The sequence below is a fragment of the Hordeum vulgare genome, chromosome 5H (genome assembly GCF_904849725.1).
Source record: "Hordeum vulgare subsp. vulgare chromosome 5H, MorexV3_pseudomolecules_assembly, whole genome shotgun sequence".
NCBI classification, from domain to species: domain Eukaryota; kingdom Viridiplantae; phylum Streptophyta; class Magnoliopsida; order Poales; family Poaceae; genus Hordeum; species Hordeum vulgare.
In genome coordinates this window covers 4,526,258-4,538,345 of record NC_058522.1, presented here as the reverse complement: position 1 = coordinate 4,538,345, position 12,088 = coordinate 4,526,258, and the positions used below count along the sequence as shown (strand labels likewise).

The 12,088-nt window shown below is 44.5% G+C and overlaps 2 protein-coding genes across 2 annotated transcripts; both read right to left on the bottom strand.

Annotated features, from left to right (window-relative positions):
• Positions 1 to 4,348: 4,348 nt before the first annotated feature.
• Positions 4,349 to 11,205, bottom strand: LOC123452962. Its single transcript, XM_045129712.1, has 3 exons — positions 9,394 to 11,205; positions 9,086 to 9,287; positions 4,349 to 4,647 (listed from the first exon to the last, which is right to left on the bottom strand). The coding sequence occupies exons 1-3, from the start codon at positions 11,203 to 11,205 to the stop codon at positions 4,433 to 4,435; spliced, it is 2,229 nt and encodes a 742-aa protein (XP_044985647.1). The 3' UTR covers positions 4,349 to 4,432.
• A 129-nt stretch (positions 11,206 to 11,334) lies between these two features.
• LOC123452957 (UDP-glycosyltransferase 76B1-like) lies at positions 11,335 to 11,802 on the bottom strand (the record flags this gene model as incomplete). Its single annotated transcript, XM_045129704.1, has 1 exon — positions 11,335 to 11,802. A coding segment is annotated over one exon (468 nt), but the record flags the coding sequence as incomplete, so codon positions are not given.
• Between the last annotated feature and the right edge of the window lie 286 nt (positions 11,803 to 12,088).

The following is a 12,088-nucleotide window of genomic DNA, read 5'->3' as shown; positions in this document are numbered from 1 at the left end:
TATCAGGCCTAGCAATTTTAGAAAAGACTACTGGGTTGAACATGCATGCAGTAACCATCAATTTAGCGAGAATTGGACAGACATGCATTGCATCCGATCACCATCAATTTAGCGAGAATTGGACAGACATGCATTGCATCCGATCGTTTTTCTTCAAAAATATTGAACAATTGGGCAGCTCGTACACTGTCTGGTTGGTACGCACACACGCGGTCGACATGACGCTTCGTTATCACAATGCTTGGCGCTCCGTGGGAGCCTTGTACTGTAACACTTTAGTTTTTATTTTGATTATCGGTTTAATACCGAGCTGACAGGCACGATTCTAGAGGGGGACGAGGGGGGCCTAGCCCCTCTAACAAATTGATTTTTCTATTATGATAGTGGTTGTTGTGGTTAATTTTTTTATTTCATATGAACTTTACCCTCTCCATGAACAAACTTGCCCCCCCCTATGCTTGTATGCTCGCTTCGTCCCTGCGAACTGACTGATTTAATTTTGGTTATTAAACATAGAAACTGAATTTAATTGTTGCAGTATAAAAACCCAAAATTTTGGTTTATTTGTTTTTGGCATCGGTTCGGTATTCGGTTGGTCGGTTTTTATGCCCACCCTGATTTGACAAAATGCAGAATATTCATCAAGAAAGCAAAAGTGTGTTTGCTTAGATAATCTTTCTAACATTTGACCAATAAAAGGCAAGGGGTAATGATCTTTTCTAGTAGCCTTATTCAATTTCCTAAAATCAATTACCATCCTATAACCAGTTACTATTCTTTGTGAAATAAGTTTATTCTTATCATTAGGAACAACAGTTATACCACCTTTTTTAGGAACACAATGAACAGGACTTACTCATCTACTATCAGCAATACGATAGATTATACCTGCTTCTAGAAGTTTTACTATTTCAGTACTTACCACCTTTTTCATTTTAGGGTTGAGACGGAATTGATGAAGAACAACTGGTTTAGCATCAGGTTCCATATTAATCTTGTGCTGACAGAGAGTGGGGTTTATGCCTTTAAGATCATCAAGAGTATATCCAATAGCATCCCTGTGCTTCTTTAGAGTTTTGAGTAATCTCTTTTCTTCGTGTTCTAAAAGCTTAGCACTAATGATAACATGATATATCTTCTTGTCATCAAGATAACCATATTTCAAAGCATCTGGTAAAGCCTGAAGCTCAAGTACGAGATCTCCCTTGGGTGAAAGAGGATCACCTAAAATTTCAACTGATAAGTTGTGATTAAGGATAGGTTGTTGATCAAGGAGTATCTTATTTAGTTCATTCCTTTCATTCAAATGCATATCATTCTCATGGTCTAGCAAATATTGTTTTAGTGGGTCGGTAGGGGGTACATCAATAGAAGCAATACCAATTATTTCATCCTTACTAGGAAAAATTCTTTTTCATGTGGCTGTCTTCTAAACTTAGAGAAGTTAAACTCATGAGAAATATCATCAAAGCTCACTTTGACCTTCTCAGTAGCACAATTAACTTTAACATTAACCTTATTCAAGAATGGTCTATCAAATATGATGGAATAAAAGTTATCTTGTTCCGAATGAAGTACTAAGAAATCAATGGGGTACTTGACTTTTCCGCACAAGACTTCAATGTGTTTAACAATCCCAAGTGGCAAAATAGTATCATGGTTTGTAAGCTTAATAGTGACATCAATATCTTCAATGTTAGAGGGTACTATATCATGCATAATTTCTTGATATAATGTAAAAGGTATAGCACTCACACTAGCACCAATACCACACAGGCCATGATAGCAATGATCTCCAATTTTAACTGATATGACAGGTATGCCTACCAGTGGTTTATTTTTATCTAGTTCATCTCGTTTGTTTCTAAGAGGTTTCACAATTCTAGCAGCTTCATCATAGAGGTAAATAGTTTGCACATCAATATTATCATCTAGGACATCTCTAATGCGATGTTATCCGCTTGATTCAATTCTGCAATGCGATGTCCAATTGTTGTGGGTACAATTTTGTATTGTTATGCATTTAAGGAATAAATTAAATTTGGCTGCACTTAATACATGAGGAACATATACAATTTCTATATTTTCTAGTTCTTAATCATGCTTGTTTTGGATAAATGGCTTTTCCATGTGGCTCGAATTAATCTGTTGAATCTGCAATCTGTTTATTTTCATCAACATGTTTTACTGATAGCACGTCAACCCTCACTTAACCTGATCAATAACTACCTTATATGTGTTGCAGGGAAACAACGGGAAGCGTTGGGTTTTACAATCAAGGTTTGTACATGCATGGTCATTTTTCTAATAGCACATTATTATGCAATTGCAGGAACCATTTTAATATTTAGGTTCATAAAAATTTGGTTGCACATGTAGGTCCTGCTATCAGAGGTTTTGACCCACTATTCGACCATTTTTGCATATGAGGAAATGAGTTGTCCATGAATACCAGTCAAGTCAAGAAACGCAGAAAGATTGTTAGGATAAAGAGACTAGCAATAAAAAACAACAAGATCTTTGTGTGCATAATGAAGAAGACATTAGTGCACTACAGGATGGTACTAACTATTATACCTTGTCTTTTTTATTCCTTTGCGCCATTTTAAATATAAATAAGATATTTATGCATATCCTTGTTTTCAGGCCTTTCCAAAGCAGTTCAATGATGATTACCTCTTAAACCATATGTATTGTCAGGAGGCGAGGAAGGTATTCATACAACACCCACGATACAATATTGAAGTCTTCTTGAAGAGGCCTAAGGATGGACGGTCAATCATCCACAAACACTGGCCTAAAGTTGCAAAGACCATCAACATCAATGAAGGCTCAATATCCACATTCCACTTCAGCAGTTTTCCACATGAGATTCATCTCTCTCATCTACCGTCTATGATGCTAATTTCCAAAGGTTACACATGTTGCATGTGAAACTTGGTGTTGGTGCAATTGAGGCGATGGTTTAAAATGCCTTCGTGAAAAAGGGTTAAAAACCATTTGTATAGCAGCTCGATGTACTAGTGGGTGGCAGCCATGGGGATTACCGTGCGTGAAGTCGCAAAGTGATATGATGTGTTAGATGCTAGATTTATATGACTTAGGGTCGGGGTCTTGATAGCGGTGGTATCAGAGCCTCACTAACTCGAGGATTATCAAGACAAACTGGTCAATCTTGAGTCTAGGAATTCTTTAGTTATATAAGGGAATTAATTGTGAAAGGGAGCGTAAGATTCTTTTTGCTCATTTCCTCATGTCGTTCTTATTTTGAGTCATCATTTTCTTTGTTCTACGGGGTTTAAGAGTAAGGCTTCTCATTTATCTATCAGGATGACGAGTTACTATGTTGGAGACCTATAGGAAACCGGTTGTCTTTGCAGATCGGTGTCTTCATAAGAATTCAGGGTTATGTTGTGAGTTCTTTCGTAGGTTGCCTCATATTTCACACCCGCACAGCCGTTATGTTGTCCGAGTTATCCAAAGTTACTAAATAATATGGTGCAATTGCAAATACTTTCATCCTTACTCGATGTATTTTGGCTAGACAAAGCACACCAATTATTGTGTCGAGGTACTCCATTACCTTGACGTATATGCTGAAGGTGTTATGAAACCACGTTATCTCAAAGAACCACCAAATAGTCTAGTCGAGGTACTCCATTACCTTGACGTATTTGCTCGTTCATTTAAGATATCAGTAACCTTCTTCTAGTCTTCGAGAACCATGGTATGTCATTTTTCAGATACCACGAGCCATTAATACATGCCACATGGCTAGTACTCCCTCCGTCCGAAAATACTTGTCCTAGAAATGTATAAAATTGATGTATCTATAACTAAAATAAGTCTAGATACATCTACTTCTAGGACAAGTATTTCCGGACGGAGGGAGTATTTATCATGTGGTGCTCTCGACGTCTATTGCATTTGTCGTCTATGCTTTGTTTGCTACGAGTGTTACTCTCGGCATCTATGTGTCTGCTGAGTCCCCATGGTTTGGCTACGCGAGTCCCCGTGGTTTGGGGCTCACCGATGCTTGGCGAAGAGCCAGATACCTGGCATATAAGGAAATGCCAGTAGTGCTAGGAAGCAGTTATCTGGAAGCAAATCAAACATACGTTGGGGATAAGAAATTGAGAAGCTGCAGAATTGACGGGAGTAGTTACTAACAAATAAGGCATTTAATGAATAAAATCTAATCTGTCAAAAGCGGGATTTCGTCCGCAAATCTTCCAACATATTTTTAATCATACAGCCTTCGACTAGTCTGATAGGAGATGCCCAGCGGCTCCCATAGAAAATACAAAAAAGATTCAGACAAGATGGAATACATGAATATTAGCACGCATACTACTTAATATATGGAGTATTTCAACATCAGGCTTAATAAGGCTCCAGACCTAATTAATACTAGTTCCTCCAGCCGTTGGAATTAATACTCATCACGCTTCTTTTGTTCTTCACAGTACTTCCTCAGATCCTCTGCAAACCCCGCGTCTCTCCTATACTCCAAGACGAAATCTGGCTCCAGCATTCCATCTGTTTGCCGCGTTCCATAGTCAGTAATATCACAATCACACTCAAGAAGTTCTGATGAATCGGGATACACAATCTTCCTCGCGGACGCCTTTCCATAGTAGCAACGACCTGTCACCAAAACCAAAACTGACCATTATGTATCAATCACAACAAAACAGCTCCAAATTACCGCATCTGGTAGTGATTCTTCCAGGTGAAATGTTTGGCAAACCCTGTCTATTTGCATAACAACCGTTCTTGACACGGAAAGAAAAGGTTGGTACAGAAAGTGTATCCCAAAAACATCTTACAATGTTAAAATATTTTACACACGATCAGCAGCACAAGCACATAAATGTCTTAAGTTCTGTCAGAATTGCTACATTTAAGCCGCACCAGTCTGTAACATGTCATATGCACATGATATGTATGAGGATTCAGAGGTGTACATAGAAATTTTGCTGGTACTTGTGTATATGAGTATGAGCACGTGGCCTTTTAAAAGGAATAAATGGGACCTGACAACGGTGCGACTAGGTCATTGTGTTTGTTTTCTATTCAATATGTATGTGGCTTCTATTGCAGGAAAGATTTGAGATTGGAGATTACCGTCAACTTGTACATCACCATTAGAGATGATAAACAGGTGTACAATCAGGGCAGGACTGTAAACTGGGTTGTGAATCCAAAAAAATAAGCACTCATCAATCTGGAGAAAGATATTGATCCATATTTCAAACGGGGCAGCTATCAAAGGGAGACTTTCAGTTTTTTCTTTTTTGAGAATTACTTTCAGGTTCCTTACTAAAGGGAACAATATGCATCGCAACTTGGCTTCAGATGTTCAGATTCTTGACCTGCTAAGGTCATCTGATGTGCTGAAGATAGTGGCGTGGAAATTCCTGCTGTGGGCAAGGAGAGGTGTGCTTGAGCCAGTGTGGTGGGCCAGGAGAAGCCTGCTGCATCAGACAAGCAAGACGAGCAGATGCCTGCAACAGACACGGGAGAGCAGGTGAACCTGAATATGGTCAAACAATTGCAGTGCCATCGTGTTTGCCAAAATAAAAGACCACCCAATGGAATCCTCAGTTTAATCAAATTAAGTATCACGGTTGCCTTCTTGATGTATCTGAATGACCATAAACAAATTATTCCAAATGAACGCTGATCTCTTGAACTATTGGCCTGATGGCTGGCCCACAAGTATGTCGAAAAAGGGTGTATGCATAGCCCTTGGGTTAGTGTACCATCTTATATATAGAAAATGGTGTGCCCATTAAAATGCAAGGAACAGAATGCTGTAAAGTGAAAAGGCAGTGAATATGCATGCAAAACATAACTGAAGTGACCATAAAAGGATGGTGGATGCAGCTCATTCAGAAATAAAATGGGCATCAGTGATAAGTCAGGACGAAGGCGGCCGCGAGCCCGAGTCGTCCGCGCCGCAAAAAACACCCAAACAGCCTTGCGGATGAGCCGCAAAAATGAAGCGGAGTTGGCCTGCCTGGCCTGTTTGGCCCGCGTAGCCTGCTAAGTGCTAACAGGAGGAAATCGCAACGAAGCAACAATGCATGCCAGCTGATACGGCACGCCTCCGTTCACCACAGTAGTGTCAGGCTGTAGAAGCGACGTGCCCTGTTCCGAGTGTCGGATGGAACTGAAGCTGAAGATTTAGCATCCAACGGCTGACAACAACCAAGGCCCACTATTCACTTTCGGACACTGCCCTTGTGTGTGTCTCTCTTTGCTTACTTTTGCTTGTAATGGCTATAAAGCCAGCACTTTCTCTTCTTTTTGGGCATGATTATTATGTACCGGGTGTAAACCCTACAGGCGAGCTGAGCTACTTTCCCCATTATGAAATGCAATCCCTAGCTCAAATTCCCCCAAATTCGCATGATCCTGAGTGTTCTAGTGTTCATATGTTGCTGTCAGGTTAGCTCGTTCCTGACAGGTCGGGCTAGTGTGCCGTCGCCGCCCGTGGAGCAAGTTGTCCGGTGCTGCAGTGGACAAGCACAAAAAACCAGCGAAGGAGGACAAGAATCCGACGAGAGATGATGAGAAGGTACAGGTCTGATCCGCTCTAACATCTATGCTTAGTGTGATTTATTATCAGTATGCTCGAGTTCAATGTGATGTGCTCAGTTCTTTCCAAATAGTGTTGATTCTTCAATGAAGCCACTAGAGTACTTTGATAAATTAAAAATAGCCTCTCTCCTAGAAACATGGGAAGGGGAGCCTTGGCGCAGTGGTAACCTTGTTGCCTTGTGACCATGAGGTCACGGATTCAAGTCCTGGAAACAGCCTCTTGCAGAAATATAAGGAAATGCTGTCTGACCCTTCCCCGGAGCCTACACGCAGGAGCTACATGCACCGGGTTACACCTCTCTCTTAGAAACATAGGATAAAATGCCTTCATGGTCGACCTCCCAGGCATTAGTATAGCTCTGAACATCCCCCTTGATCTTGAAGATTGGTACTAATATACTCCTCTATTCTTCTGACATCTTGTTTGCCCAAAAAATGAGGTTGAAAAGCTTAGTTAGCCATACTATAGCTATGTCTCTGAGGCTTCTCCACACCTCAATGGGGATACTATCAGGGTCCATCGCATTGCCTCATTTCATCCTTTTTAGAGCCTCCTGACCTCAGACTCCTGGATTCAGCGCACAAAACACATGCTCGTATCATCAGAGGAGTCATCCAGTTCAACTGTAACGCCTGCTCGTATCATCAAAGGAGTCGTCCAGTTCAAAGGTAGAGCTCTCATTCTCCCCATTGAACAGCTTGCCGGAGTACTTCCGCCATCTATGTTTACATGAGCTAGCAAGTCTGCGGGTGCGCCCGCATTGCAGCAGCAGCCAGTATGAAAAGCTGGCATGAGCCAGCCTGAGTGCAGGTACAACAATTAGTGGTACGTAAAGCAGCATCCACATCTGTCTGTTGGACAATCAGTGTTCAAGAAAGCGTTTTTAAGCGATGCTTAAGCGCTGAGCGATGGCAAAACGTTTCGCTTTTGTCCTAAGCGGTAGATTAAGCGTTTCATTATATTTTGAGCAAAATTTGGCTGTTTTTGAACTACTTTTGCTTGTCTGCTTGCGCAATAATGGCAATAGGCTATTTATCTTATAATTAGGATCTGCTCGGGAACTATTTCCTTCATACTCTGGCAAAATTCTGGCCAAAATCTCTATTAGGTTATGTATATTTGAACTGAACTGCATTTTAGTTGTTATTTTGCTAGCTATGTAAACCTGATGTGTATTTGCTATGGTGTGAAGCGTATTTTAGATGCTATTTCAATTGCCCATGTACCATGTTTCCTATTTTTCCTGTGTATATTATTCAAAATCTGTCAAATTTAGTCAATTTCGAAAAACGCTTAAGGGCCCATTGCTGTAAGGTGTGGCCTCCCGCTTCGCTTAAGCTTTTCGCTTTTTTGAACATTATGGACAATAGCAGGCAGTCCTGGTCGCGGACGCGACTCATGCTAATCCCGCAATTAGCTAATGCGGAAAATTGCGGAGAGGCCGCAGGCATGTGCAATTGCATCCTGAGTAATAAGTGCTGCATAGGTAGACAGACATAATCTAGATGATGGTGTGAAGTAGAATGTGACACATCCCAAGGTTTATGCAAAATATGATAACCAAAGTGACCAGAGAAGGTTGAGTGGAAGGTGGTGATAGAGAGGCATGTTCATAGGGTATAGGAGAAGCTAGATTTCTTTGTGGATGAGCTGGTGGCCGAGCACTTGGCATTGATGAATGGCCTGCTGGTGGCTGAGCACTTGCACTGATTGATGGCCTGTCTGTGGCATTGCAGAAGGGCATACTGAAGATCTACATTTCACTAATTCAGAGAAGCTATACTTTCAGGCAATAGCTTCTCATTTATGCAGTGCATGTATTGCCCATATGTTTGTCTATACCAGTTCATATAATTGATACATCATGATTCGTTCCAGTCGGCTCCATGACTAATGATTTCTCATTGAGACTGTGTTCGCCAAAATAAATAAATAAATAAAACACTCAATGGACTCTTCAATTTAATCAAATTAAGTATCGTGGTTGCCTACTTGAGGTATATTCAGAGGACGATGCATGTCATGCTTGGAAAATTCAGTATTGACTGAAAATCTGAATGACCATAAACTAATTATTCCAAATGAACACTGGTCTATTACCCTCATGGGCTCATGGCTGATTCACAAGTATGTCAAAAATGGGTGTATATATAGCCGTTAAGTTGTTGTATCATCTCATTATGTCAATCTCAAATATGAAAAATGGTGTACAATTAAAATGCGAGAAGCAGACTGCTGAAAAGAGAAATTTCAGTGCATGCAGTGCCCTATATAAGGCCTTCTGTATGGAAGCTATAGTAGAATATCTTAATGTTTCTCTCTTTGATTGGATGAAACGACAACATCGTAAGATCGAAAAGACGAATGGGCCTTTATGGAAATCAAAAGGCTTTTCGATGAAACATAAATAAAAAAAACTTTTTTGATGTTTCAAACCTACATGGCTGCTCGTGCTACCTGGAAGGAGTAGGGACATACCAGCAGATGTCAGGGGTAGTCTGCAGCAGAAACTTGGTTTTGAAGGATGAGAAAATGGGGCATTTATATCGGCAAAGAAGAGTTGGTTATCAGCAATCCCTGATTCGGAAGCAGCCACAAAGTTAACGTGATAGGAAAACCTGTCTAGGGATTCGGAAGCAGCCACCAAACCACAGATAACACTTGGCACATATTTTGGTTCCTAAAACAAGCAACAGCAAAGGTCAAATGAGGCAGCTGAAAGAGAGATGTTAAGGATAGTATGTACCAAAGAAACAACAATGAGAACAAACAAAGCCATGTAGTACCAGAGGATGCTCAAAGGCATATTTCTTCAGCACTTGCGCAAGCTCAGCGTGAATGAATAACTTCATCTTCATATAATGTGACCTCTTTTCCAGCAGAGTCTCCTTAGCCTCCTTGGACAGTTTGGCCGCATAGGGAAGTAAAGGACCACACATCGGCGCACAAGTTTCCTTGAGAATGCACATTATTTGCTCAAGAGACTCCGAGGAGATCCTACCATTGGCACTGGTGGCCAGCATGCGCCGCAGGTCAATGATCAAGCTGGGCGCCAACGATGATCCCAGCACATCATATGGGTGTCGAGCAGCTGCGGCAGCGGCAGCAAACTGCTGCGAGGTGTGAGACTCCTGGGACAGGTCACAGCGTTTGCAGGAGAGGTGCTCCATAGCCTGCTGCGTCGAGCAACGGGGCTTGGAGCTTGCTCGGACGAGGGCAATGAGGCCTTCCAAGGAACGGACCTCCACACGAAGCATAGAGAGGGTGTCGAGGATGTCATACACTTTGATTTTGGAGCCTAACCATGGGATTGGGCGCACTAGGCGGTGCAAAATGGAATTGGTGATGATGTTGGAGACAGGGTCCAAAGGGCCATAGCAGTGGCCAGCGTATAGGATGTGGGGGATGAGGTCGAGCCACGTAGAGGGCAGCATGGCGAAGACTTTGAGATAGAAGCCGTGAATCATGTCGTAGAGCCTCATCCTGAGGGACAAGGTGTATTCGCAGGCATCGCTAGAACAGCTATTCACCACACGGTGCATTTCGGCGGCCCCCTTCAAACAGGATGACATCATGGATCTGTAGTCCTCGGGAGACCGCAGGGCAGCGAAGTGGTACCCATGACGCTCGACCTTGATGGTGACCATGTGAAAGCCATCGGAGCTTGTGGTGTTGGAAATGTCTAGGTTCCCTTCATCAGCCTTGAGGTTCCGGCAGTAGACGACTAGCTCTCTTGCACTTGGAAGCAAGTTGACCTGAAGGTCGACGGCGGCACCTTCCTGGTAGCGCAGCAAGTCCATGATGGTGATGACATGATGGACGGTGAGCTTGCGCCCTCCCTTGTTGAGGAAGGGGGCGGCGTCGCGGAGGCGCTGCTTGGGCAGGGGCGACGCGTGGAGGCGCAGCAGGTCATCAGGCGCAGGGTGCCACCCACAGATTGCGGCGTACTTGAAGGCGGCTTGCGTCCTTGCGGAGGCAGGATCGGGTGGTGCAACGTGAGCAGCACGTAGATCGTGCTCGACCAGCTGGACGGCGAGGGCGAGATCGGCGTGTGCCCAGTGGAGGTAGCGGGTGGCCTGCTCTTCACTGAGGCATCCGAAGTAGTCAACCATGAATCTGACGAGAGCCCGGCAGGAAGACACAGCAATAGAGCGCCAGGTCACCCTGCGGCAGGAGGATGGCACAACCCAGCTGCTGCTGTCCCGTCTGCCAGCCAGCCTCTTGGATCTCCTCTTGGCGGCCATATCCCCGAAGTCGTGCGGGAGGAGGGCGATGGTGTTGAGGATGATGTTGGCGACGGGGTCCAGGAGGCCGAGGCAGAGGCCGCCTTTGCGCATGGATATGGCCAACTGGTCGGCGGCTTCCACCGGCATGTCGTGGACGGGCAGCCGCTCGAACGCCTCCTCGTACAAGTGGAGGATGGTCTCCAGGAGATGGGCTTCCAAATTGGAATCGTTGAAGGGGGGATCGTCGCACTCGCTGAACAAGCACGAGAAGAGCCCCCTGCGCTCTCCCAAATCTGAAGACGTCGGCTGCGATTCCTGGTGCCGCGCCATTGGCTGCGATTCCTGGTGTTCGGCGGCAGGCGTCGGCTCCATTGGCGGCGGCGGATCTAGGGTTTGACAACGCGTGGGATGAGGAGCCAAGAACAAGTGGTGGACAGCACACAACGCGTTTCGTATGGGCCAGATTCTTTTCTTCTTACTCCGTATTTTATTTTGAGCGACTTACCAAAGGACGTGGCGCATTTTGAGCGGCCGAGGGAGCGCAAGCAAGCTGCGGAACGTGGCGGCGCTGTCCGTCCGGAGCGCGACACGGGGACGCCTCGCCGCCCCCAGCGCCGCGTACCACTGCCCGTCGACGACCACGCATGCGACGTCCTCGCGCTGGCGCAGCAGCTTCGCCAGGGCCTCCCGGAACGGCGCCTCGCAGCCGGTGTTGAGGGCCTGGAGCTGCTCCACGATGTCGGCGTCGGGGGAGGTGGCCTCGTCCGGGAGCGCGTCGTGGATCGGGACGAAGGCGAGCTCTGGGTGGCGCGCGGGGTCGGGCGCGTTGAAGTCGGTGTGGAGGACGGTGATGGCCAGGCCGCGGGCGCGGAGGAGCTCGGCTAGCTGGAGCATGGGGCTGAGGTGGCCCTGGAACGGCAGCGTGAACAAGACGACCCGGCGGCGGACGGCGTGGGGTGCCTTTTCATTTTATTGTCTCGCCATGGTGGCCGGCTAGGGCTAGCGTACCAAGCACAAGCAATGACGGAGATCGATTATTGTAGCGTCCGTAGTATTTTATTTTGAGCGACTTACCAAAGGTACAGCACATGTAGTTTTTTTATATATATATTGCACTGATTTCTTCAGTTAATCTATGCAGGTCCTGACGACCCACAGGAACCTCCTCTTTTTTTTTGATAACAAATTTAGAACAACCGCCTCCTCTTGATGCTACCACAACGCATTAATAGAAAAAAAATAGACCATCAGTTTC

Excerpts from the sequence above, each read along its gene's own strand:
- LOC123452962 (XM_045129712.1), bottom strand. The coding sequence starts at position 11,205 with ATGGAGCCGACGCCTGCCGCCGAACACCAGGAATCGCAGCCAATGGCG. Across the intron at positions 9,288-9,393 it reads ATGCCTTTGAGCATCCTCTG|GAACCAAAATATGTGCCAAG; the intron begins GTACTACATGGC and ends TGCTTGTTTTAG. Across the intron at positions 4,648-9,085 it reads ACTACCCCTGACATCTGCTG|GTCGTTGCTACTATGGAAAG; the intron begins GTATGTCCCTAC and ends TTTTGGTGACAG.